Source organism: Scyliorhinus torazame, chromosome 18 (genome assembly GCF_047496885.1).
Source record: "Scyliorhinus torazame isolate Kashiwa2021f chromosome 18, sScyTor2.1, whole genome shotgun sequence".
NCBI lineage: Eukaryota > Metazoa > Chordata > Chondrichthyes > Carcharhiniformes > Scyliorhinidae > Scyliorhinus > Scyliorhinus torazame.
In genome coordinates, this window is record NC_092724.1 from 81,124,296 (window position 1) to 81,150,930 (window position 26,635).

Consider the following 26,635-nt stretch of genomic DNA (forward strand, 5'->3'; position numbering starts at 1 on the left):
GGCGATGGCGCGAATTGGTGTGTCCATCTTGGACCGCCGGTGCTGGTTGCCACTGCCGACCCAGTGGGACTGCCACGCGATCCATTCCCTGTCGCCGTGGCATCCGCCGTCACCCTGAGCGTGCCAGCACCGAGGCCGCGACACCGCCCGTCCGGAGCAAGGTCTGGCGTGCGCGAATCAGAGTCGGCGCTTGGCTGCTCCCCATCTGGAGTCCGGTCTGCCTTCCGTCGATGCCCCCCGTCCGGAGTCCCAACAGGTTCACTGGAGGCAGCCGAGATTCCCTGAAGCTGCACTTCTGGAGTCGGAACATGCAGGAATGCACCAACCAGTGGAGAGGGTCGAGCCATCGAGGGTGGAAGCGGTGCGCTGCCACCGCAGTCGTCAGTGGTCCCACCGTGATCGTCGAGTGCCTCGGTACGCACTAGGCGAGGTCTGTCACCTTGCACCTTTTGCATGGGAAGTGGGATGCTGTCGTCACTCGTCTCACATCCCGTGGATAGATCCTCATTAGCAGCTTGCTGTTCACTAGGGTTGGGTAAATTGTCAGAGTTTTCATCTGGTGGTGCACACCATGTCGGTGGACTGTCATTGTCTTGCCGTTGTCCTTCATTTGGGCTTTTCTTCTTTGGAATTTTAAATCTTCCCCCAGACATTGCAGAACCTTGTTTATTACCCCCAAATTCTCCCATGGGTATGGTCTCGAATATAGGATCCAATGTTTCTATCGACATTGTACTATTTTCCAAAGAACATTCCGTTTCACTTTTCTTCTCAGGTGCCTCATGTGTATCTTTGTCTAATGTACATGCCTTCATGGTCTCTGGGTCTGATTTTGCTGGGACTGGCATGGTCACAGTCTCTCTTTTACTGTTCTCAATTGCCCACCTTATACTCCCCATACATAACTGCTTAATCACTGGGGTTAGTGTGGTACAATGGATAATCGGGTCGACCTTATCTGCATCTTCACCATTAGTGGAAAGCACACTTGGTTCACTTGACACTGCTGTGGGTTTTAAATTCGTTATCTGGCTACTCGATGTCGGTGTCCTCAGGATTCTTGCTCCAATGTTCTGCTCAATAATCAGTGGAGCGTGTATAGGTTCAATGCAATTAATGTTCCCCTCAAGGTTTGAAGAGTCATTACTGACTAACTGCTGGTCTCCGAAGTTGGGATTTTGCGGTGTTGTGTTGAAGGGAGACATTTGTCCCTGCTGTAGATATGATTCAGGTTGTGTTATTTCCATTACCTGAGGATCAATGTCTTGTCCATTTTTTCGATCCGTACTAAAACACTGGCAATTCTCAGTCTGCTCCTTGCAAGTTAAACATTCAATTAATTTCGTTAGCAAATCCTCAGCATCCTTCTGTGGCCGTGCAGCATTATTAATCTCTGTTCGGCTATAATGATCCTGAAGGTCAGCGCATAAACCTTTTTTCTTCGGGCTTGGACGAGGCGATTCCTTTGGCTTGTCTTCAGTTGGGCTTGAACAGTCTTCAGCGCTGTGCCCTTCATTGTAGCATGAGAGACCGTCATGTTCATGCTGCTGTGTAGTGGAGCATGGTAGGCTGTTATAGCCTTCTTGCTGTTCACGTGAGCATGGCAGACTTGCATCGTCTGCCGCTGGTTGGTCAGGAGAGGTTACTAGACCCTCATGGTCTTGTTCCTGCAAGGACTGCGCTCTGGAGTCTTGCATTCCTTCCATCGTGGAGTCCGTCCACGAGCTCTCTGTGGAGGCTTGTGACACTGGAGTCACTTCTTGTTCGTGCAAGGACTGCGCTCTGGAGTCTTGCGTTGCTTCTATCGTGGAGGCTGTCCACGAGCTCTCTGTGGAGGCTTGTGACACTGGAGTCACTTCTTGTTCGTGCAAGGACTGCGCTCTGGAGTCTTGCGTTGCTTCTATCGTGGAGGCTGTCCACGAGCTCTCTGTGGAGGCTTGTGACACTGGAGTCACTTCTTGTTCGTGCAAGGACTGCGCTCTGGAGTCTTGCATTTCTGCAATTGTGGAGTCTGTCCACGAGCTTGCTGTGGAAGCTTGTGACACTGGAGTCACTTCTGGTTCATGCGAGGACTGCACTCTGGAGTCTTGCATGTCTTCTTTCATAGAGTCGGGAACGTTGAGCGGGACGTGGACCACGCTCTGTGTGGCAGCAGGGCACTCTCCGTGTGCTTGCACCGCTCCCTGTCTGTTAATGTCAGGCTGCAGCATCATCCGGTACTGATAAGTTGGAACGTCATATCTGCTGGATTGAAGATCCTCAAATCCGAAAAATGAATCCGCATCTGCGTCGGATTCAATGTGGGGGCCGCCAATGTGCAACACGAAAGGTTCGTCCGAGTCATAGTCATATAGGACCACGGAGCTATCATTGGGCTCGCGAGGTCCGGAAACACTGTAAAGATCGTCATCGAAGTATTCAAGGTCGGAATCATCGGCTTGTGCGTAGGTAACTGCTTGTCGGAGGGTTCTTCGGAGGTCAAATTCATCTCCTGGGTCAATTTGCGGCACTGTGCTGTCATTCCAGGTGAGGGAAGGTTGTTTTACAGCTTTAACAGATTTTTGTTTTTTTGATTTGGGACGTTTCCCTTTTAAATTGGATTTGGGACATTTCCCTTTTAAATTGGTGCAGTCTGGGGCCTCTGACATCCTGACGCTCGGTATGTAGCACGTAGGAAGCGACTGCGCATGCTCAGATCGCTGTTCCTTTACCGATGGCCGTTTTCTTGACTGCGCATGCGCAGCATCTCGCGCATGCGCAAACGAAACTTCCGGTTCTGCGCACTTCTCGCGCAACTGTGCTAGCGTTATACCTTTAGCAAGATGGCCGCCGACCTCGACCCAGCCTTCTCTCAGGCCCGGGATTCCAGCCACGAGGTGAGTACTGCAGCTTTTCTTACCTTTATGTGCCGATTGGATTGCGTTTTCTTCACAGTACTTGGAGAATTTGCCCAGGACTGCCTGGTAATCGTACCTTTGCTGCCTCCTGAAGAGCCTGAACCTTCTGAATATTTCTCTTGCCCTTGCACCGGCGATGGTGAGGAGAAATTCAATTTTTTCCCTATCATCCAGGTCTTGGAGTTCAGCTGCCACCAGGAACAATTCGAACCATTGCCGGAATCGCCGGCAGTTTTCACGGAGGTTGCCGTGGCACTGGAGCGGCTGCGGAACCGGGAGCTCTATCATTTTGCCTGGGCACTGCTGGTTGTCTCTGTACACTGAGGTATGCCGGCAGGTATCGATCCACTCCTGTACCATGTGGTGTTGGGTGCTCTGGTGCACAGATGAGCCAACACAGTTGTATGTGGTACAACTCTATTTTATTATAACTCTTATAATACAGTTCGTTCTGGATACTCTGCACGTGCTGTCTCCCTGAGTGTGTTTGGCAATAGATGTGTCCTGGTTCTCCTCTGCAGCTAATACTGACCACCGGGGGTCGTGTCTGTGCTTTTATATCTTTCTGTCATTGGTTGTGGTGTTGTGTGTTCTGATTTGTCTGTTGGTGTGTCTATCATGATGTGTGTGTTTGAATATCATGACAGGTGGGACTGGATGTTCCAGGAACCTGTGACCTGTCTGGGCGGCAACTGATTCCTTGGGCTGTACTGCCCTCTGACCGTCCTGCCCCTCGGCCGCTCCTACCTCCACCTCCTGTACCGGACCGACTGTGTGGTGTGCACCAGATAGAGTCCCAGGAGCCTCTGAGATGGTTGAGAGTGTTAGAGACAGCTGTGATGGAGTGTCCTTCTCTGACCCAAGCTCCGGGATCTCCTGGGTCTCGGGCAGAGGGCTGGTGTTCTGGCTGCTCTCCCATCGGTGCTCTGCCATCTGGGGGGCACTGGCTCTGGCATTGGCTGGGGGCACGGGGCCCCGGATGGGCCGCCCCTATCTCCGGCAGGCCCTGTAAGACATAAGATGCCATGTTGGTTAGACAGCTGGACAGTGGTGAGGCTTGGGGGTGAGCTGGTGAGGGCTGAGGTGAGGGGGGGGGAGGGGGAGGGGGGTGATGGATTGGGGGATGGGGTGGTGAGGGGGGGCACACATGTATCATGTGTGTCCGCAACTAGGCAGGGGGTCTCACTTTGGCGCCCGCCGCCGACCTCCCTCCGCACCAGGCCGCCGACCACGTCCAGTGCCCACTGCTCAGGCACAGTGGGGCAGGGTGGGGGTCCGGCCGTCCCCTAGAGGGGGTCTGGGTAACATGTGTGTGTGGTAGGGGGTTGGTGCCAGGGGCACAACGTTCAATACTCACCCTGGCCGCCCTGAGGAGGTTGTGCAGTTTGGTTCTGCACTGGGAGCCACTCTGGACGACTTCACTGATGGCGCTGCTGGTGACTGCCACTTCCGTCCAGGCACGGCAAACAGGAGCTCCTGAGGACCTCCCTCCCGGGCGGGGGTACAGTATCATCCGCCTCTCCTCCACGGAGTCCAGCAGAACCGACAGCTCAGCGTCACGGAAGCGCGGTGCTGCTCTCTTTTTCAGCCATGCTGGCTGTGACGGTGTGTGTGTGGGAGGGGGAGAATCCTTAAATGTGGCTGCAGCTGTACGGCAATCACGGAACCGGCGAATCTGCCGCCAATCTGCGTGAAAAGTGTGGCATTTCACGTGATGCCCGTGCTAGCCCCATTGGAGTGGCTGAATAGTTTCACCTGTCGTGCGTTTTTGCCAGCGTAAAACTCCACAGTTTTCATGACGGTGTCAGCACTTGGTCTCAGAGACGGAGAATCCAGCTCCTGGTCCCCCAACCGGAATGATCTGTCGTCTCCCTTCTCTGGAGGCCTGACATGCTTCCAACCTGCCCGCCAAGTGACTGAATCCAAATGATTTGAGAGGTGACGGCCCATCAGCAACTTGGCAGGTGTGACCCCTGTGGAGTTGTGGGGGGTTGAATTGTAGGACAAAATATTAGCAAGCCATTGTCGCAGCGGCTTATAAATTGTTTCCTCATGGCGTTTTTTAAAGGTCTGAACGGCCCTCTCAGCAAATGCAGGGTGGCGGGGCATATGTTGTTAGCTCGAAAAATGTTCTGGAAGTCGTCCCTGTAAAAGGGGTGCCGTTGTCTGATACTACATATTCCGGCATAGCCCATGTATTGCGAGCACTTGGCTTATGATGTCCGCAGTAGCCTCCAAAGTCGTGGTCCCACCAAAACCAAAAACATCATTGTTGCTCTTTTATAACCACAGTGTGTTTAACCCGTATGGTGGACAAATAATTACACAATGTTTCAGTTTAATCCCAGTTTATTTATTAAACACGAGGTTACAAGATTACTTAGTGTAATCACACGTTCATGCACACTCAGGTTATAACTATTACAATTAACGACTTCAACTTAACTTACAAATGACCGGCAGGTGCAAGGTACATAAGGCTTACCTGTTTCCTCACTCTTTGGCGGCATACAAAGTAGCAAAGATCAGTGGGAGACTAGAGGACTGGGAAATCTTTAGGGGGCAACAGAAAACTACTAAAAAAGCTATAAAGAAGAGTAAGATGGATTATGAGAGTAAACTTGCTCAGAATATAAAAACAGATAGTAAAAGTTTCGACAAATACATAAAACAATAAAGAGTGGCCAATATTGGTCCTTTAGAGGATGAGAGGGGAGATTTAATAATGGGAGATGAGGAAATGGCTGAGGAACTGAACAGGTTTTTTGGGTCGGTCTTCACAGTGGAAGACACAAATAACATGCCAGTGACTGATGGAAATGAGGCTATGACAGGTGAGGACATTGAGAGGATTGTTATCACCAAGGAGGTAGTGATGGGCAAGCTAATGGGGCTAAAGGTAGACAAGTCTCCTGGACCTGATGGAATGCATCCCAGAGTGCTAAAAGAGATGGCTAGGGAAATTGCAAATGCACTAGTGATAATTTACCAAAATTCACTAGACTCTGGGGTGGTCCCGGCGGATTGGAAATTAGCAAACGTGACACCACTGTTTAAAAGAGGAGGTAGGCAGAAAGTGGGTAATTATAGGCCAGTGAGCTTAACTTCGGTAGTAGGGAAGATGCTGGAATCTATCATCAAGGAAGAAATAACGAGGCATCTGGATGGAAATTGTCCCATTGGGCAGACGCAGCATGGGTTCATAAAGGGCAGGTCGTGCCTAACTAATTTAGTGGAATTTGTTGAGGACATTACCAGTGCAGTAGATAACGGGGAGCCAATGGATGTGGTATATCTGGATTTCCAGAAAGCCTTTGACAATGTGCCACACCAAAGGTTGCTGCTTAAGATAAAAATGCATGGCATTAAGGGGAAAATAGTAGCATGGATAGAGGATTGGTTAATTAATAGAAAGCAAAGAGTGGGGATTAATGGGTGTTTCTCTGGTTGGCAATCAGTAGCTAGTGGTGTCCCTCAGGGATCAGTGTTGGGCCCACAACTGTTCACAATTTACAAAGATGATTTGGAGTTGGGGACCAAGGGCAATGTGTCCACGTTTGCAGACGACACTAAGATAAGTGGTAAAGCAAAAAGTGCAGAGGATACTGGAAGTCTGCAGAGGGATTTGGATAGGCTAAGTGAATGGGCTAGGGTCTCACAGATGGAATACAATGTTGACAAATGTGAGGTTATCCATTTTGGTAGGAATAACAGCAAAAGGGATTATTATTTAAATGATAAAATATTAAAACATGCTGCTGTGCAGAGAGACCTGGGTGTGCTAGTGCATGAGTCGCAAAAAGTTGGTTTACAGGTGCAACAGGTGATTAAGAAGGCAAATAGAATTTTGTCCTTCATTGCTAGAGGGATGGAGTTTAAGACTAGGGAGGTTCTGCTGCAATTATATAAGGTGTTAGTGAGGCCACACCTGGAGTATTGTGTTCAGTTTTGGTCTCCTTACTTGAGAAAGGACGTACTGGCACTGGAGGGTGTGCAGAGGAGATTCACTAGGTTAATCCCAGAGCTGAAGGAGTTGGATTATGAGGAGAGGTTGAGACTGGGACTGTACTCGTTGGAATATAGAAGGATGAGGGAGGATCTTATAGAAACATATAAGATTATGAAGGGAATAAACAGGATAGATGCGGGCAGGTTGTTTCCACTGGCGGGTGAAAGCAGAACTAGGGAGCATAGCCTCAAAATAAGGGGAAGTAGATTTAGGACTGAGTTTAGGAGAAACCTCTTCACCCAAAGGGTTGTGAATCTATGGAATTCCTTGCCCAGTGAAGCAGTAGAGGCTCCTTCATTAAATGTTTTTAAGATAAAGATAGATAGTTTTTTGAAGAATAAAGGGATTAAGGGTTATGGTGTTCGGGCAGGAAAGTGGAGCTGAGTCCACAAAAGATCAGCCATGATCTCATTGAATGGTGGAGCAGGCTCGAGGGGCCAGATGGCCTACTCCTGCTCCTAGTTCTTATGTTCTTATGTTCTTATGAAACACCACTAGTCACAGCCCTCCACTTAGAAAAGCACCCTTCCATTGCTACTCTCTGCCTTCTGTGACCGAGCCAGTTCTGTATCCACCTTGCCAGCTCACCCCTGATCCCGTGTGTCTTCACCTTTTGTACCAGTCTACCATGAGGGACCTTGTCAAAGGCCTTACTGAAGTCCATATAGACAACATCCACTGCCCTACCTGCATAAATCATCTTTGTGATCTCTTTGAAAAACTCTATCAACTTAGTGAGACACGACCTCCCCTTCACAAAACCATGCTGCCTCTCACTAATACGTCCATTTGCTTCTAAATGGGAGTAGATCCTGTCTCAAAGAATTCTCTCCAGTAATTTCCCTACCACTGACGTAAGGCTCACCGGCCTGTAGTTCCCTGGATTATCCATGCTACCTTTCTTCAACAAAGGAACAACATTGGCTATTCACCAGTCCTCTGGGACATCACCTGAAGACAGTGAGTATCCAAAGATTTCTGTCAAGGCCTCAGCAATTTCCTCTCTAGACTCCTTCAGTATTCTAGGGTAGATCCCATCAGGCCCTGGGGACTTATCTACCTTAATATTTTTCAAGACGCCCAACACCTCGTCATTTTGGACCTCAATGTGAAAGATCGTACGTACAGTCAGAGATATACAGTCCTTCTGCACTGTAAATTCTATGATAATATAAGTTGGTTCCTTATCACCCATCCTACCCTGTTGCCCAGTCAGAACTACCCTCCGATAGCCAGATACTAAGTCAAACATGTAATCAATTAAGGGCTGCAGGAAGGACAATGTTTAGGCCCTATGGATGACAGCTTGAAGTGTCAGCCCTGCAGCACAGAGCCATTCCGCAGACAGTCGGATGGTTTGATGCATTGTAAGATAATCTTTAGGTTCTAGGTCTGAATGAGAATATTTGCAAGATCCTAGATCTACAAACCCATTTAAAGGCAAACATGTTACACGTAGAGTGTGAAAACTTGCATTTCTGTCCTCCGTGCCTGAGCAGGGGAATAACAATTGTTTTCCTGTTTGTGACTTGTTTTCAGTGATGTTATTCCGGAGCAATGTCGTAGCAAGGGAGCCTGCTTACTTATCACTGTATTTGATCATGATACATTGCTCAGTGATGATCTAGAAGGAGAAGCGTACTTCTCCTTGCAAGATATCCCTGGACTGGACAGCACTGAGGAAGCACTCAACATCAGCAAGGTTCCTCAGAGCCGACTAATGCTTGGCCATCCCAAACCAAAAGGTAAAAACCAGCTGCTTTCGTAATTTTCTACATTTTCTGAGTATTCATTGAGGTCAGGGATCCATCCTTATTCTCCCATGATATGTGAGAGTTGCTGGCAAAGCCAGAATTAATTGCCTACCCCTCATTTCCCTTTCCCTTGGAGGAGGTAGTGATTATTACGATCCTGGATCATACCCAAAAAGTTGCTCGGATACCGGATAGAAACCTCAATATTTTATTTAATTTTTAAGAATGTGAGGAAAGGATACTTCGCTCCAGGAGTGAGTCCACGCACAAATAGGGATGTGGTATATTAAAACCAACTTTATTACTAACACAGGATTAAACTAACTTTACATCATACAAGAAGAAAATTTACAATTACCCGTTAAACAATGCTTAACAATGACAATGAAATACTTATACTAACTAGTATCTTTTATCTCACTCAACAAAAATCCATCTTGGGTCAAAATCCACTTTTAAATACAGTTAGCCAATGCAGGAAAGCTTACTGTAAAGAGATGTCTTTGATAAACTGCTTTGAGAGAGAGAGAGAGATTTGTCAGGAACCAACTTTCAGACTTTTGCCTGTGTCAAACTACTGTTTAACTTTCCAGCTTTTGACAAAAAGCTACTTGTCTATTCACATCCCCAATCTAACCTGAACTGGAACTATTGATTGATTCAGCTCCTGGCTCCTCTCTGTTGTGTTCCGTGGTTCCCCCGATGATGAAGACGCACACAGAACATTTATGTGTTTAACCAGAACAATTATTTATTGTTTTTTTTGTTTTGTTTTTAAAATATTTTTTATTAAGGTTTTTTAACAACACAACTTTTTTCCCCTTACAAACAATCACCCCCCACCCGTAACAAAATAGCGCAAATTCTCCCTGAGCAAGATATATACATGGCAAGATGGTATATTTACATAGCTTTATACACTGGCTCTTGGCCGCACGTACCGTTTCCCCCCACCCTCCATGCTATCTCCCGCTCGTCCATCCCCTCAAACAGTTTCTCCTTCCCCCCTTCCCCCCCCCCCCCCCCCCCCCCCCCCCCCCAGGGTTGCTGCTGCTGCTGAACGACCTTCTTCTAACGCTCCGCGAGATATTCTAGGAACGGTTGCCACTGCCTGTAGAACCCCTGTGCAGACCCTCTCAAAGCGAACTTAATTCTCTCCAATTTTATGTACCCCGCCATGTCGTTAATCCAGGCCTCCAGGCTAGGGGGCTTCGCCTCCTTCCACAATAGCAAGACCCTTCGCCGGGCTACTAGGGGCGCAAAGGCCAGAATTCCGGCCTCTTTCGCCTCCTGCACTCCCGGCTCATCCACCACTCCAAATATTGCTAGCCCCCAGCTTGGCTTGACCCGGACTTTCACCACCTGGGATATTACTCCCGCCACTCCTCTCCAGAACCCCTCCAATGCCGGGCATGACCAAAACATATGGACATGGTTCGCCGGGCTCCATGAACATCTTTCACATCTATCCTCTACCCCAAAGAACCTACTCAGCCTCGCCCTCGTCAGATGCGCTCTGTGAACCACCTTAAATTGTATCAGACTGAGCCTGGCACACGAGGAGGAGGTATTAACCCAACCCAGGGCGTCGGCCCATAGCCCTTCCTCAATCTCCTCCCCCAGCTCCTCCTCCCATTTACCTTTCAACTCTTCTACTAGCGCTTCCCCCTCTTCTTTCATCTCTTGGCATATTTCCGACACCTTGCCCTCCCCGACCCATACCCCCGAGATCACCCTATCTTGAACTTCTTGTGCCGGGAGCAATGGAAATTCCCTTACCTGTCGCCTCACAAAAACCCTCACCTGCATATATCTAAATGCATTTCCCGGGGGTAACTCAAATTTCTCCTCCAGTGCCCCCAGGCTTGCAAATGTCCCGTCAATGAACAGGTCCCCCATTCTTCTTATCCCCGCCCGATGCCAGCCTTGGAACCCCCCGTCCATCTTCCCCGGGACAAACCGGTGGTTACCCCTGATCGGGGACCACACCGATGCTCCCATTGCACCCCTGTGTCTTCTCCACTGGCCCCAGATCTTTAGTGTTGCTGCCACCACCGGGCTTGTGGTGTATTTTGTCGGCGATAGCGGCAGCGGTGCCGTTACCAACGCCCCCAGGTTCGTTCCTTTACAGGACGCCATCTCCATCCTCTTCCATGCCGCCCCCTCTCCCTCCATAACCCACTTACGGACCATCGCCACATTTGCTGCCCAGTAGTAACTCTCTAGGTTTGGCAAAGCCAACCCTCCTTGGTCCCTGTTGCGTTCCAAGGACCCTCTCCTAACCCTCGGGGTCTTATTTGCCCACACATACCCCATGATACTCCTACCTACTCTCTTGAAAAAGCCCTTGGTGATCACGATGGGGAGGCACTGAAACACGAACAAAAACCTCGGAAGGACCACCATTTTGACCGACTGCACCCTACCCGCCAACGAGAGCGGGAGCATGTCCCATCTTTTAAAATCCTCCTCCAGTTGCTCCACCACCCTCGTCAAATTCAGTTTATGTAGGGCCCCCCAACTTCTGGCTATCTGGATCCCCAGATACCGAAAACTCCTCTCCGCCCTCCTCAGCGGTAGGTCCCCTATCCCTCTTTCTTGGTCCCCTGCCTGTAATACAAACAGCTCACTCTTCTCTACATTAAGCTTGTAGCCCAAGAACTCTCCAAACTCCTTCAGAGTCTGCATGACCTCCACCATCCCCTCCATTGGGTCCGCCACGTATAACAGTAGGTCATCCACATATAGCGATACCCAATGCTCCTCTCCCCCGCGGACTATCCCCCTCCATTTCTGAGACTCCCTAAGTGATATGGCCAAGGGTTTGATCGCCAATGCAAACAAGAGGGGGGACAGGGGGCACCCCTGCCTCGTCCCTCGGTACAGCCAAAAGTACTCCGACCTCCGCCGGTTTGTCACTACGCTCGCCACCGGGGCGCTGTAAAGGAGCTTAACCCATCTAATAAACCCTCCCCCGAACCCAAACCTGCGCAATACCTCCCAGAGGTACTCCCACTCTACTCGGCCAAAGGCTTTTTCCGCGTCCATAGCTGCCACTATCTCCGCCTCTCCCTCCTCCGATGTCATCGTTATCACGTTTAAGAGCCGCCGCACATTGGAATTTAACTGCCTGCCCTTTACGAACCCCGTTTGGTCTTCGTGAATCACCCCCGGGACACAGTCCTCAATCCTAGTGGCCAGTACCTTCGCCAATAGCTTAGCATCCACATTGAGGAGCGAAATCGGCCTGTACGATCCACATTGCTGTGGATCCTTGTCTCGCTTTAGAATCAGGGAGATTGTCGCCTCCGACATTGTCTGGGGCAGGGTTCCCTCCTCTCTTGCCTCGTTGAAGGTCCTCACTAGTAGCGGGGCCAACAGGTCCACATATTTTCTATAGAATTCCACCGGGAACCCGTCCGGCCCCGGGGCCTTCCCCGCCTGCATGCTCCCCAAAACCTTACTCAACTCCTCCAACCCAATTGGTGCCCCCAAACCAACCGCCTCCTGCTCCTCCACCCTCGGGAACCCCAGCTGGTCCAGGAATCGCCTCATCCCCCCTTCCCCCCCTGGGGGCTGGGATCTGTACAGCTCTTCATAGAAGTCCTTAAATACCTTATTTATTTCCCTTGCCCCTCGAACCGTGGCTCCCCTTCCATCTTTGATTCCCCCTATTTCCCTTGCTGCCGCCCTCTTACGGAGCTGGTGCGCCAGCATCCGACTAGCCTTTTCCCCGTACTCGTAAGTCGCCCCTTGCGCCTTCCTCCACTGTGCCTCCGCCTTGCCCGTGGTCAGCAGGTCAAACTCCGTCTGGAGCCGTCGCCTTTCCCCAAGTAATCTTTCCTCCGGGGCCTCTGCGTATCTCCTGTCCACCCGCAAGATCTCCCCCACTAGCCTCTCCCTTTCCATTCCTTCTATCTTCTCCCTATGAGTCCTGATGGAGATCAGCTCTCCCCTGATCACCGCCTTCAACGCCTCCCATACCATCCCCACTCGCACCTCCCCGTTGCCGTTGGCCTCCAAGTACCTTTCAATACACTCCCTCACCTTCCCACACACCACCTCATCGGCCAGCAGTCCCACATCCAGCCGCCACAGCGGGTGTTGGTCCCTCTCCTCTCCCAGCTCCAGTTCCACCCAGTGCGGGGCATGGTCCGAAACGGCTATAGCCGAATACTCCGTCCCCCCCACTCTCGGGATGAGCGCCCTGCCCAGAGCAAAGAAATCTATCCGGGAGTAAGCCTTATGCACGTGGGAGAAAAAAGAAAATTCCCTGGCCTGCGGTCTTGCAAACCTCCATGGGTCCACTCCCCCCATCTGATCCATAAACCCCCTAAGTACCTTGGCCGCCGACGGCCTCCTTCCCGTCCTTGATCTGGAGCGGTCCAGTGCTGGGTCCAGCACCGTATTGAAATCCCCTCCCATTATTAGTCCTCCTACCTCCAGGTCCGGAATGCGCCCCAACATGCGCTTCATGAATCCAGCATCATCCCAGTTTGGGGCGTATACATTTACCAACACCACCCACGTCCCTTGCAACCTACTACTCACCATCACATATCTCCCTCCATTATCCGCTACGATAGTCTTGGCCTCAAATGACACATGCTTTCCCACCAGAATTGCCACCCCTCTATTTTTTGCGTCTCAATCCCGAATGAAATACCTGTCCTACCCATCCCTTTCTTAACCTGACCTGGTCCGCCACCTTCAGGTGTGTCTCTTGGAGCATTGCCACATCTGCCTTCAGTCCCTTCAAGTGCGCGAACACTCGAGCCCGCTTCACCGGCCCATTCAGGCCCCTCACGTTCCACGTTATCAGCCGGAATGGAGGGACTCTCACCCCCCCCACCCCCACCGACTAGCCATCTCCTTTTCTGGGCCAGTCCCTTGTCCGCGTCTCCCTCACTCTCCAGTCCCCCAGCTGGGGCCAATCAATGTACATTCCTTTGTACCCCTTCCCGCCTTTATTTGCCGCGCGCGGGAAAGACAACCCCGCGCTTCCCAAAGCCTGCCCCGCCTCCCATGGCGCAGCTCCTGTCATGGCCTTGTCCCTCTCCCCCAGCCCATATATCCTTTCCTGCGCGTGGTTGACCCCCTATGTACAACAACCGTCATACTTCAACCCTCAAACACCCCCCTCCCACACAAACCCTCAATTAGAGTCCAATTTTTCAGCTAGTATAAAGGTCCACGCCTCTTCGGGCGTTTCGAAGTAGTGGTGTTGGACATTATGTGTAACCCACAGTCGCGCTGGCTGCAGCATTCCAAATTTCACTCCTTTCCGATGCAGCACCGCTTTGGCCCGGTTGAAACCCGCTCTCCGCTTAGCGACCTCCGCGTTCCAGTCCGGGTATATTCTGATCTCCGCATTGTCCCACTTGCTGCTCCGTTCCTTCTTGGCCCATTTCAGGACCCTCTCTCTGTCCGTAAACCGGTGAAATCTCACCACCATCGCCCTTGGCGGCTCTTTTGTCTTGGGCTTCCTCGCTAGCACTCGGTGCGCCCCATCCAGCTCCAGCAATCCCGGGGGGGCCTCCGCACCCATCACCGTCCAATCATTGTGCCCGCATATGCCGCGGCATCGGCCCCCTCCACTCCTTCTGGGAGACCCAGGATCCTCAAGTTGTTTCTCCTTGATCTGTTCTCCAGGTCTTCGAGTCTTCCCGCCCACGTCCTGTGCAGCGCCTCGTGCCGCTCCACTCTCTCCGCCAGGCCCACGAGCTCGTCGTCGTTCTTACATAGAACATAGAACAATACAGCGCAGTACAGGCCCTTCGGCCCACGATGTTGCACCGAAACAAAAGCCATCCAACCTACACTATGCCATTATCATCCATATGTTTATCCAATAAACTTTTAAATGCCCTCAAAGTTCTCACTCACTTTTTCCTGGATCTCCTGAATCTTCACCTCTTGGGCTTTCTGGGTTGCTCCAAGTTTTTCCACCATTGCCAGTATAGGCGCCACCATCTACTTACGCAGCTCCTCGAAGCAGCACTTGATGAACTCTTTCATCTCCTCTCTGTCCATGGGTGCCGCCATTTTGTTTTTTTCTTCTTTCTTCTCCCGCTGCTCCAGGGCCGCTTTCCTCGCCGTTTCACTGCGGGCCCGGTCCATGCAGGTCTGTAGGGGACTTCCTCCGTTCTTCCCCACGGGTTGATTTTTTTTTTTAAAGGTCCGTTGGGGCTCCGTTAGCGGGCCCAAAAGTCCGTTCCTGCGGGAGCTGCCGACTCGCGCGGCTTAGCTCCGCATCGCCGCGACCCGCACAATTATTTATTGTTAAGCACGTGGGAAGATAAACTGATCTATATACAAGCAAAGTCACTCAAGTCTCTAGGGAGCTACTCTAAGTCCGGTTGTCCAACTTTCCATGCTACTACCAACTGCCGAGTTGCCTCAGTCACAACTGGATGCATGTCTGGCACCACCCACTGGCAGGAGGTCATGTTCGTGATGACATACATGGATAAATAGCTTTATACATTTGTACAGTTATATACAGATATGCATGTATGCATATCACCACATCCCCCTGTGGTAGTACCAGGTATTGCGGTACCTGAGAGGCTGATGACCATTGGTTAGACCCTGGAATCTACCATTGGCTGTATTGCGTAGCTCCGCCCTGAACGCGGGGTATAAGAGATGGTGCGGTCCCAGCAGCCTTCACTTTCTGTATCGAAGCTGCTGGGGAAAAGGTTCTAGCAGATTAAAGCCTTCAGTTATGGAATCACTTTGTCTTAGTGTAATTGTTTGCGCATCAATTTAATCTGCTACAACTTAAGTTGGAAGGATGGATCTCCGCATCAAACCGGAGTGCCTCCAGCTCAGCCCCCACGCGGATAACTCTGCTGCTATTTTTAAACACTGGCTGGCGTGCTTTAAGGGCTACCTCGACACGGCCATAGGCACCCCCACGGAAGGACAGAAGATGCATCTCCTGCGTTCCCGGGTCAGCCCTGGGATCTACCCCCTTATCGAGGAGGCGGAGAACTATGCTGCCGCTATCGAACTGCTGGAAGGACATTACATCCGCCCGGTAAACCAGGTCTACGCTCGTCACCTGCTTGCGACTCGGCGGCAAAGCCCCGAGGAAACGTTGGAAGATTTCTACCGGGCGCTACTGGTGCTGGGCCGAAACTGTGGCTGCCCGCAAGTTTCGGGGAGCGAGCACATGGAACTTTTAATCAGGGATGCTTTTGTTGCAGGTATGAGCTCCCCCGATATCCGTCGAAGACTCCTAGAAAGGGACACTCTGGCCCTGGCAGGGTCCATGGACGTTGCCTATAAAAACGTGCTGTCCTTTGCACCCGATCGCGCGGCGGCGCCCTGGACTGCGTGGCACCCTGCAGCGGCAGCCCCTCAGACCTTCCCCCTGACCCCGCAAGCCTGCGCGGCGAGACAGCCCGCTAACGCCGCCGGGTCCCGCTGTTTCTTCTGCGGGCAGGCAAATCATCCCCGCCCGCGCTGCCCGGCCCGCACCGCCACCAGCAAAGGGTGCAGCAAGAAGGGCCACTTTGTGGGGGTCTGCCAGGCCCGCACCGTGGCCACGGTCTCCAGCGACTATGGACCGCCGCGGCAACCCTCCCTTCAGGCCCCTACCGGCCAGTGCTCACCGCCACCCCCCTATCCTAACGCCACGTGCGACCCACGGGCACGGCCATCTTGCCCCCCAGACTCCACGCTGGACAGTTGGGCGCCGCCATTTTGTCCATCGCCGCCGCCATCTTCTTCATCCCCGGACACCATGTGCGACCCATGGGTGACGCCATCTTGGATGGGGCCCCAGGCCCCCAGCTCGGTCGACTACACGCTGCCCGATCAGAACTCGCAACTGCTTCATCTGGCCTCGGTGACACTGGACCAAAGTCGACTCCGGACACTCGCAACAACGGTCCTCATCAACGGCCACGAGACGTCGTGCCTGATTGACTCTGGGAGCACGGAAAGCTTTATTCACCCCGACACGGTAAGGCGCTGTTCACTTGTAACCCACCCTGTAAATCAAAGGATCTCCCGGGCCTCCGGGTCACACTCGGTGGAGATACAGGGGTTCTTCCTAGCGAACCTCACTGTCCAAGGTAGGAAATTCAACAATTTCCGCCTGTACGTCCTGCTGCACCTCTGCGCGGCTACCCTCCTGGGGCTGGATTTCCAATGCCATTTGCAAAGCCTGACCTTTAAATTCTGCGGCCCTATACCTCCCCTTACCGTCTGCGGCCTTGCGACCCTTAAGGTCGACCCGCCTTCCCTGTTTGCGAACCTCACCCCGGATTGCAAACCCGTCGCCACCAGGAGCAGACGGTACAGTGCCCAGGACCAGACCTTCATCAGGTCAGAGGTCCAAAGGCTGCTGGGGGAAGGGGTCATCGAAGCGAGCAACAGTCCCTGGAGAGCTCAAATAGTGGTGGTAAAGACCGGGGAGAAGCATAGGATGGTCATAGACTACAGCCAGACCATCAACAGGTTTACGCAGCTAGATGCATACCCTCTCCCCCGTATAGCCGACCTGGTAAACAGGATCGCACAATACAAGGTCTTCTCCACGGTGGACCTCAAGTCCGCCTACCACCAGCTACCCCTCCGCACTAGTGACCGCAGGTACACTGCCTTCGAAGCAGATGGGCAGCTCTATCAATTTTTCAGAGTTCCCTTTGGTGTCACTAATGAGGTCTCGGTCTTCCAGTGAGAGATGGACTGAATGGTTGACCGGTACGGCTTACGCGCAACTTTCCCGTATCTGGATAACGTCACCATCTGCGGCCATGACCAGCAGGACCACGACACCAACCTCCACAAATTCCTCCAGACCGCGAAAATCCTTAATCTGACATACAATAAGGATAAATGCGTGTTTAGCACCGACCGTCTAGCCATTCTAGGCTACGTAGTGCGAAGTGGAGTCATAGGCCCCGGCCCTGAGCGCATGCGCCCCCTTATGGAGTTCCCCCTCCCTCACTGCCCCAAGGCCCTGAAGCGCTGCCTCGGGTTCTTCAGCTATTATGCACAGTGGGTCCCCAATTACGCAGACAAAGCCCGACCCCTGATCCAGTCCACAACCTTCCCCCTGTCGACGGAGGCTCGCCAGGCCTTCAGCCGCATCAAAGCAGACATTGCAAAGGCCACGATGCGCGCTATCGACGAGTCCCTCCCCTTCCAGGTCGAGAGCGATGCGTCCGACGTAGCTCTGGCCGCCACCCTCAATCAAGCGGGCAGGCCCGTGGCTTTCTTCTCCCGTACCCTCCATGCTTCCGAAATTCGTCACTCCTCGGTCGAAAAAGAAGCACAAGCCATAGTTGAAGCTGTGAGACATTGGAGGCATTACCTGGCCGGCAGGAGATTCACTCTCCTCACGGACCAACGGTCGGTTGCCTTCATGTTCGATAATGCACAGCGGGGCAAGATTAAAAACGACAAGATCTTGCGGTGGAGGATAGAACTCTCCACCTTCAACTACGAGATCTTGTACCGTTCGGGGAAGCTGAATGAGCCTCCTGATGCCCTGTCCCGCGGCACTTGTGCCACTGCACAAGTGGACCGCCTCTGAGCCCTCCACGAGGACCTCTGCCACCCGGGGGTCACTCGTCTTTTTCCATTTCGTCAAGACCCGCACCCTGCCCTACTCAATCGAGGAGGTCAGGACAGTCACCAGGGACTGCCAAAACTGCGTGGCGTGCAAACCGCCCTTCTACCGGCCAGAGAGGGCGCACCTGATAAAGGCTTCCCGTCCCTTTGAACGCCTCAGCATGGATTTCAAAGGCCCCCTCCCCTCCACCGACCGCAACACATATTTCCTGAACGTGATTGATGAGTACTCCCGGTTCCCATTCGCCATCCCCTGCCCAGACATGACCACAACCACCATCATCAAGGCCCTCCAGGGTATCTTTACACTGTTCGGTTTCCCCGCATACATACACAGTGATAGGGGGTCCTCCTTTATGAGCGACAAACTGCGTCAATTCCTGCTCAGCAAGGGGATTGCCTCAAGCAGGACCACCAGTTACAACCCCCGGGGAAACGGGCAGGTAGAGAGCGAGAACGGAACGGTCTGGAAGACCGTTCTACTGGCCCTACGGTCCAGGAATCTCCTGGTCTCCCGCTGGCAAGAGGTCCTCCCGATGGCCCTCCACGTCATCCGGTGACTGCTCTGTACAACCACAAATCAGACGCCTCATGAATGTCTCCTTGCTTTCCCCAGGAAGTCCACCTCCGGGACCTCGCTCCCAACCTGGCTAGCGACACCCGGACCTATCCTGTTTCGGAAGCACGTGCGGGCGCACAAGTCAGACCCGTTGGTCGAGAGGGTCCACCTGCTGCACGCTAACCCCCAGTATGCCTACGTGGCGTTCCCTGACGGCCGGCAAGACACAGTCTCCCACGGGACCTGGCGCCCGCCGGAACCCCACGCGCACCCAAGCCATTGCCCCCACCCCCACCTCCCCCACAGCACCTCACTGGAGGGTCAGTATACCCGCCGCTCCTGTCCAGGCCTGACCACCCACCGACGCCCCCTACAGGCGCCCCACCTCCCTGTCAATCCTTTGCCCCTACAGCGCCGCCTAGGGGTGACGAAGCTGCCAGGGAGGACGACACCACGCTCCCGGAGTCACAACCGCCGGGACCCTCGTTAGAATCACCACCGAAGCCCAGACGCTCCAGAAGGACGACCAGGCCACCCGATCGACTGATTGCTGGGCTATGAACACTTTGTACATATCCTCGACATCACGGTACCTCCATACCTGGTCATACCATGCTAAAGGCGGTTATTAACGCTGGCCACCACCCCGCCGGGCTCTTTTTAATGGGGTGAATGCGGTAGTACCAGGTATTGCAGTACCTGAGAGGCTGATGACCATTGGTTAGACCCTGGAGTCTACCATTGGCTGTATTGCATTGCTCCGCCCTGAAGGCGGGGTATAAGAGATGGTGCTGTCCCAGCAGCCTTCACTTTCTGTATCGAAGCTGCTGGGGAAAAGGTTCTAGCAGATTATCTAAGCCTTCAGTTATGGAATCACTTTGTCTTGAGCGTAATTGATTGTGCATCACCCCCTTCCTTTGGAGATATAGTAAGAAGTCTTACAACCCCAGATTAAAGTTCAACAGGTTTGTTTCAAATCACTAGCTTTCGGAGCACTGCTCCTTCCTCAGGTGAATCATGGATTCACCTGAGGAAGGAGCAATGCTCTTAAAGTTAGTGATTTGAAACAAACCTGTTGGACTTTAACCTGGTGTTGTAAGACTTCTTACTGTGCTCACCCCAGTCCAACGCCGGCATCTCCACATTTTGGAGATATAAGTATTTGCAAATACATATAATGGACGTTTTGTTATAAGTTCAGGCTGTCAGGCTTGCACCTTACTCTGGTCGACCTCCTGAGCAATGGCTGAGTTGGTGAGCGTGCCCCATTTTCATCAGCTGTTGGTCTTTCCCCATGCACCACCGGGGATGCATCATTGACCCTGGGCAGTGATGGACTGTTTGCATCTTCCTCAGGCTTTGAAGTACAGCAATTCTTCCACTGGGTTCAGCACAAAAGGCCGCTGTGATTACCATGAATGAGTGCGGACCTGCCTATTGCACGACTCTCGCCAATTTCACCCTTCCCTTGCCATTGGGGTCCTTAACTCTCACAGTGTCCCCTATCTGCAGTGGCTAGAGGGTCCTTACAGACCAATCGTAAATCCCTTTCGGCCTTTTCTTCTGAGGAACTAACTTCTTCTTGAGTCTCCGATCGACAGGGGAGGCCACCATAGAAGGCAGGGTTGTCCACAGCTGTGCTGGCGAGAGGCCATTTGCAAGTGGGGCCAAATGATAACTGAGCAATGCCAGGTGCATATCTTCCCGGCGATCAAGGGCCTTCGTCAGTAATTGCTTCACAATATGTATGCCCTTTTCCACCTTCCCATTCGATCGCGGATATAGCAGGCTGGAGATTGTAGTGATATGTATGTATAGACACATGTAAAGGGTTAATGATTATATCTTAGTGTAACACAACCACTAGAGGGCAACACTAGATTGTACTGTAAATATGAGTATTCAAAGCAGAGTGTTAGTGAGATAGATCATAGCATAGTTAGCTCATGTAGTTTACATTAGTTAATACTTCATTCTAGATTGATTATAATTCTGTAGAATGTGCAAACGCAGTATTAATCAATTCGTTATTCATTAAATCTGTTTTGCTTTAAGTTGAAGATTGGTGGTTTCTTCAGAATCTCACCATCAGACCATTCTGGATATATGAAGCAAAGAGTAACGTTACCAAAGAGTAATATAACAGAGGTAATGGGCGGGATTCTCCGGGAATCGGAGGGGCGGGGGGTCCCGGCGGGACGGAGTGGCGTGAACCACTCCGGAGTCGGGCCGCCCCAAAGGCGGGGCGAGATTCCCACCCCCGCCAAATCTCCAGCGCCGGAGAATTCGGCAGCCGGCGGGGGCGGGATTCACACCTCCCCCCGGCGATTCTCCGACCCAGCGGGGTCCCGCCCAATGTGTCTGAAGTCATAGAAGCAGGCAAAATTCCGTCCATTCATGGTTGTTCAAACATGACCCATTGTCTGACATGACAATGGATGGGATGCCTTGCCGGGCAAAGATCGTTTTAATGTGCTGTATTACACCGCAATCAGGCAAGTTGGCCAACTGCGACACCTCTGGATAAATGGAAAAATAGTCAATTACAACAAGGTAGTCATTTCCATTAAAAAAGCAATAACGTCTTCCACATGCATCAGTTTCGTGCTCTGTTTGCATCGGAACTTCTGACATGCAGTGATCGACCATGCCTGCAATGTTCTGGGTGATGCCTGGCTAGAAGATCGTCTCCCGGGCCCCGTGCTTGGACTTCTCAATGCCAAGGTGCCTTTGTGAAGTTTCTTAAGCATGAGCGTCCTCAGCGACTGTGGGATGACAATCTTGTGCTGCCACAGGAGAAGATCACTCACCTCACTAAGTTCAGAATGGACATTGTAGTATACCAAATAGGAGCCTTTTGGCTAATCCTCCCTGAGACATTTAATGGCCTTTTGCAAGATTGGATCCTTGGTTCTTTCCGCCCTGATCAGGCATGACTTTTTGTCAGAAACCGGGAGCGAGGCAGCAATTAGATTAACATGCAGTTGGACTTCATCCTCCCCAGACAGACTTGCTTGATGGTTGTAGCTCTCGAGAGCATGCCGGCAACTGCTAGGAACTTGCCTGGCATATAGACACGGCCAAAGTCTTAACGCTGGAGATTCATCATTAATCATTCTAGAGGACATCTGACATTTGTTCTTTTGTATTATTGCAACTGGCGGCCTGTGGTCGGTCTCAACCAAAAACGTGGGCAGCCCACACACATAGTCATGACATTTCTCCAGGCCCGTATCTAGCCCCAGGCATTCCTTATCGATCTGTGCATACCTGCGCTCTGTATCAGTCATAGCTGATACCGAACAGGCGCCGGAATGTGGCACCTTGGAGATTTTCACAGTAACTTCATTGCAGCCTACTTGTAAGCCTACTTGTGACACTAATAAAGATTATTTTAAAAAGTTCTCGACGCGTATGCCACTTGCAGCCAATCGCCATCAGCACCCTGTTGCAGAAACACTGCACCAAAACCGTCCGATGATGCATCGGTGGAAATTTTAGTTTTCTTAGTCAGGTCAAAGAATGCAAGGACAGGCGCCGTGGTGTAGCCACCTGGGATGGCCACGTCCCGATTACAAAATGGACACTTGCAAAGAATGCAGGGAAAATTGGACAATGCTAAGAAACAAGCAGGTGCAAGCTCTGTCTGTTGATTAGAACCTTAAACGCTCAGACAGGACAGAAACTACCAAACGATTTACATACTAATGAGCCATCTCCGGGGACAAAAGGGAAACATTTAGATACACAATGTTAGGATAGACTCCCCGGCGCCAGAAGAAGCTAAGACAAAGCAGACTGACAGTCACCAGGACACGCCCAGCGATCAGGGAACCATCCCGCTATTGGAGGAAAATCGATACCGATGATTGGGAAAGACCCAATTAGTTGAGGTCAAGTTCAATGCCCGGCCAAAAGAGCGCAAAGCCCTTTGCAGTATAAGAGGTATCACCCAACGGAGAATCTTTCTCCTTTGGCTTTGGCTCTCAGCGAAGAGAGAGACCAGCCTCGCAGCTACGGCAGACCAAGTAAGTTCCAAGTCAACGCACGCTACGAGATAGATTCTCCTAGTTGCTACCCTGTAAACAGCTCAACCCAGCAGCCTCCGAACCGAGCAACGGCCATTATTCCTCTGACTGAGTGGGTGCCCAAAGCTAAGTACAGGCCTAAGTAATATTGGTAGTTTAGTTTGTAGAGTTTATGTATGAGTAGATTTGACTGTGTGTAAATAAATGAGCATTGCTTTTGAACTTACTAACTGGCGTATCGAGTCATTGATCAGTATTCGGTTCTGAACCTTGTGTCAGTGTTGAAAGATACCTGGCGACTCTTGAGCAAACGTGATTTAATAGAGCCAAATTAAGAACCAACCAAAAGTTAGCAACAGTGGTTAGTGAGACACACAGCGCTTTCCACTCCTGTTCATTTTTTGGCCACCACTGAAAGACAACATCTTTCTTTACGGATTCCCTAAGCTGGGAGATCTTGTGGGCAAGGTTAGGAATAAATTTACACATTCCCAGTATACGCAAGATGCCCTTTTTGTCTGTGGGCCGTGGCATCTGAAGAATGGCTTTCATTTCATTTTATCATTACCTGCCTGCACACCTTTTGCCGAGAGCCTATCTCCCCAAAAAGTAATTGTGTCAATGCCGACTTGACATTTAGCCTGATTGATTACACGAACACACAGTAGTCCTTCCACTACATGCTCCATGGCCCAATTAAATATTTCAGATGCCGAGATGATGCAGAATTGCATTCGCAGGAAGCAGTAATGTGTTGAAGGTGCAGGGTCTTGTGCTTGCCTCATCGAGCCGAAGCTGCCAGAAGCCTTGCGCGCATCCAGCTTGCTGAAGCATGTTGCTCCAGCCATCTTGCACACTATTTCTTCCCTCTTCGGGATAGGGTAGTGTTCCCTCTGAATGTTCAGGTTAAATCCTTGGGGTCCATACATATTCTCAGGTCGCTATTTCTCTTTTTTACGCAAACCATGGAGTTGACCCAGTCGGTGGGCTCTTCTATGCGCCTGATTACGCCCAAGGCCATCATCCTTTGTAGTTTATCCTTGAGCTTGTCTGTTAGCAGAGCAGCACCCGTCAATCGCACGCATGTATCCTCCTTGAGCTGAATGTAATATGGGAAGGGCAGGGTGCCAAATCCCTGAAACACCTCCGGCTCTGCATGATTGACTCCACTGAGATGCGCTGGTGGGGTGTCATGTGTGTTGCCCACAAAGGAGAATAGTATCCGCGCATGACAACTTTGACCATGACATCAAGTTCACACACTCCTGAAGTCGGAATCCGATTACTGTTGTAATTCTTCAGAAGGGCACCTCTTGGAGCAATGTATGGTTTGACTTTGAGCCATCATGCCATTGATAGTGTGATCAGATTGGCCCTTGCTCCCGTATCAAGCTTGCAGCTGATGGGCGTTCCATTTATCATTATCGGAATTGTCCACCTGTCCTCAAGGGTCCCTGCATTCACCTCACTGTGGCGGCAAAGTTCCAGAAATGCTTCTTTGTGGCCGGCCAAACTGTTTGATTTGCTATTCATAATCATGTTCACGTCCACCTGGTCGTCGATGCTGTTATCCTTGTTCGCCCTCTGTGCATTTGTTCGGATAACTGTCGCGCCGAAGGTGCATCGCCTGGCAAAGTGACCCGTTCCGCCACATTTGTGACAAACTTTTTTGAATGCAGGACATTGTTGTGGCAAGTGTCTGTTGCGACATTGCCGACACAAGATAGCGGATCTGGTTTGTTGCTCAAAATGGCTGCCCTCATTGAGACCACATTTTTTGCGATGCTGTGTAGCAGAACGTGCAAAATGTCCGCCTGCACTGATACCACATTTCATTCTTGAGTGCATCATAGTGCTTATGGTGCTAGCATCTTCTTTAAGATTCGAGCCGAGGATGCTGATCTACTGTGCAGCTACTTCATTTGCCTGGCAGATCCTAATGGCATTCTCTAATGTGAGGTTGTCTTCTCTCGACAATCGCTGTCATTCAATGTCCCCAAAACAATTTGGTCACAGATCATCGATGACTGCAGAGTGACAAAATTGCATGACTGGGCCTTCTGTTTCAAATGGATTATAAAGCTATCAAACATTAGCTTTTACATGCGCGTAAATCTTTTGAATGGCTCATTCTTTCTCGGAGAGCAGTGTCGATCAAAGTAACTAATCACTTCATCGTAATTTCTGCTTCCCTCCTCACTAGCAAAAGCGAAGGAGTTGTAAAGTTCAAGTGCTTGAGGCCCTGCTACCGTGAGCAGCAATGCAATGCGCCTTTTGTCAAGCTGTGCCTGGAGGCCAAGGGCTAAGACATAGGGCTGGATTCTCCGTTTCTGAGACTAAGTGCTGACGCCCGTGTGGAAAGAGTGGTATTTTACGACAGCAAAAACGGCACAACAGCTGCACTGATTCAGCAACTCTGAATGGGCTAACACCATCGCCACGTGGAATACAACCGGTTCCATGTGAAATGGCGGCACACATGAGGTTCATACGCTGCAGCCACACTCAACGATCCTTCCCCCCACACACATCGAGCCTGTCAACAAGATGGCTGGAAGGAGAGCAGCGCCACTGTTCAGGGATGCTAGTTGGACACCCTGCTGGACGCTGTGGGGGAGAGGCGGCTATCCCTGTACCCCGGCCCGGGAGGAAGGCCACCAGTCGCCGTCGTTCACCACGTCTGGGCGCAGGTGGCAGAGGCGGTCAGCACCGTGAGCAACGTCGTCCGTACTGGCCAATAGTGCCAGGAGAGACTGCACGATCTTCTCAGGGTGGCCAGGGTTAGTCGGCTGCTCCATGCCCCTGGCACTAACCCCTCCGCTCCTCAGGAGAAGGCCGCACTCAGCCACCAGGAGCGGGAGATAAGTCCCCTGGGCTGGATGGGATTTATCCTCGGATTCTCTGGGAAGCTAGGGAGGAGATTGCTGAGCCTTTGGCTTTGATCTTTAAGTCATCTTTGTCTACAGGAATAGTGCCAGAAGACTGGAGGATAGCAAATGTGGTCCCTTTGTTCAAGAAGGGGAGTAGAGACAACCCCGGCAACTATAGACCGGTGAGCCTCACGTCTGTTGTGGGTAAAGTCTTGGAGGGAATTATAAGAGACAAGATTTATAATCATCTAGATAGGAATAATATGATTAGGGATTGTCAGCATGGCTTTGTGAAGGGTAGGTCATGCCTCACAAACCTTATCGAGTTCTTTGAGAAGGTGACTGAACAGGTAGACGAGGGTAGAGCAGTTGATGTGGTGTATATGGATTTCAGTAAAGCGTTTGATAAGGTTCCCCACGGTAGGCTATTGCAGAAAATACGGAGGCTGGGGATTGAGGGTGATTTAGAGATGTGGATCAGATATTGGCTAGCTGAAAGAAGACAGAGGGTGGTGGTTGATGGGAAATGTTCAGAATGGAGTTCAGTTACAAGTGGCGTACCACAAGGATCTGTTCTGGGGCCGTTGCTGTTTGTCATTTTTATAAATGACCTAGAGGAGGGCGCAGAAGGGTGGGTGAGTAAATTTGCAGACGACAGACGGTGGTGTTGTCGATAGTGCGGAAGGATGTTGCAGGTTACAGAGGGACATAGATAAGCTGCAGAGCTGGGCTGAGAGGTGGCAAATGGAGTTTAATGTAGAGAAGTGTGAGGTGATTCACTTTGGAAGGAATAACAGGAATGCGGAATATTTGGCTCATGGTAAAGTTCTTGGAAGTGTGGATGAGCAGAGGGATCTCGGTGTCCCTGTACATTGATCCCTGAAAGTTGCCACCCAGTTTGATAGGGTTGTGAAGAAGGCCTATGGAGTG

At 51.3% G+C, this 26,635-nt stretch overlaps 1 protein-coding gene across 1 annotated transcript in view; it reads left to right on the top strand.

Moving 5' to 3' along the window:
• The window catches only part of LOC140394828 (protein unc-13 homolog D-like), a 145,982-nt gene that overhangs the window by 110,540 nt on the left and 8,807 nt on the right, over positions 1 to 26,635 (top strand). The window contains exon 7 of the mRNA XM_072482008.1: positions 8,446 to 8,651. Coding sequence (XP_072338109.1) covers positions 8,446 to 8,651 — 206 coding nt within the window. The remainder of the gene's footprint in view (positions 1 to 8,445; positions 8,652 to 26,635) is intronic.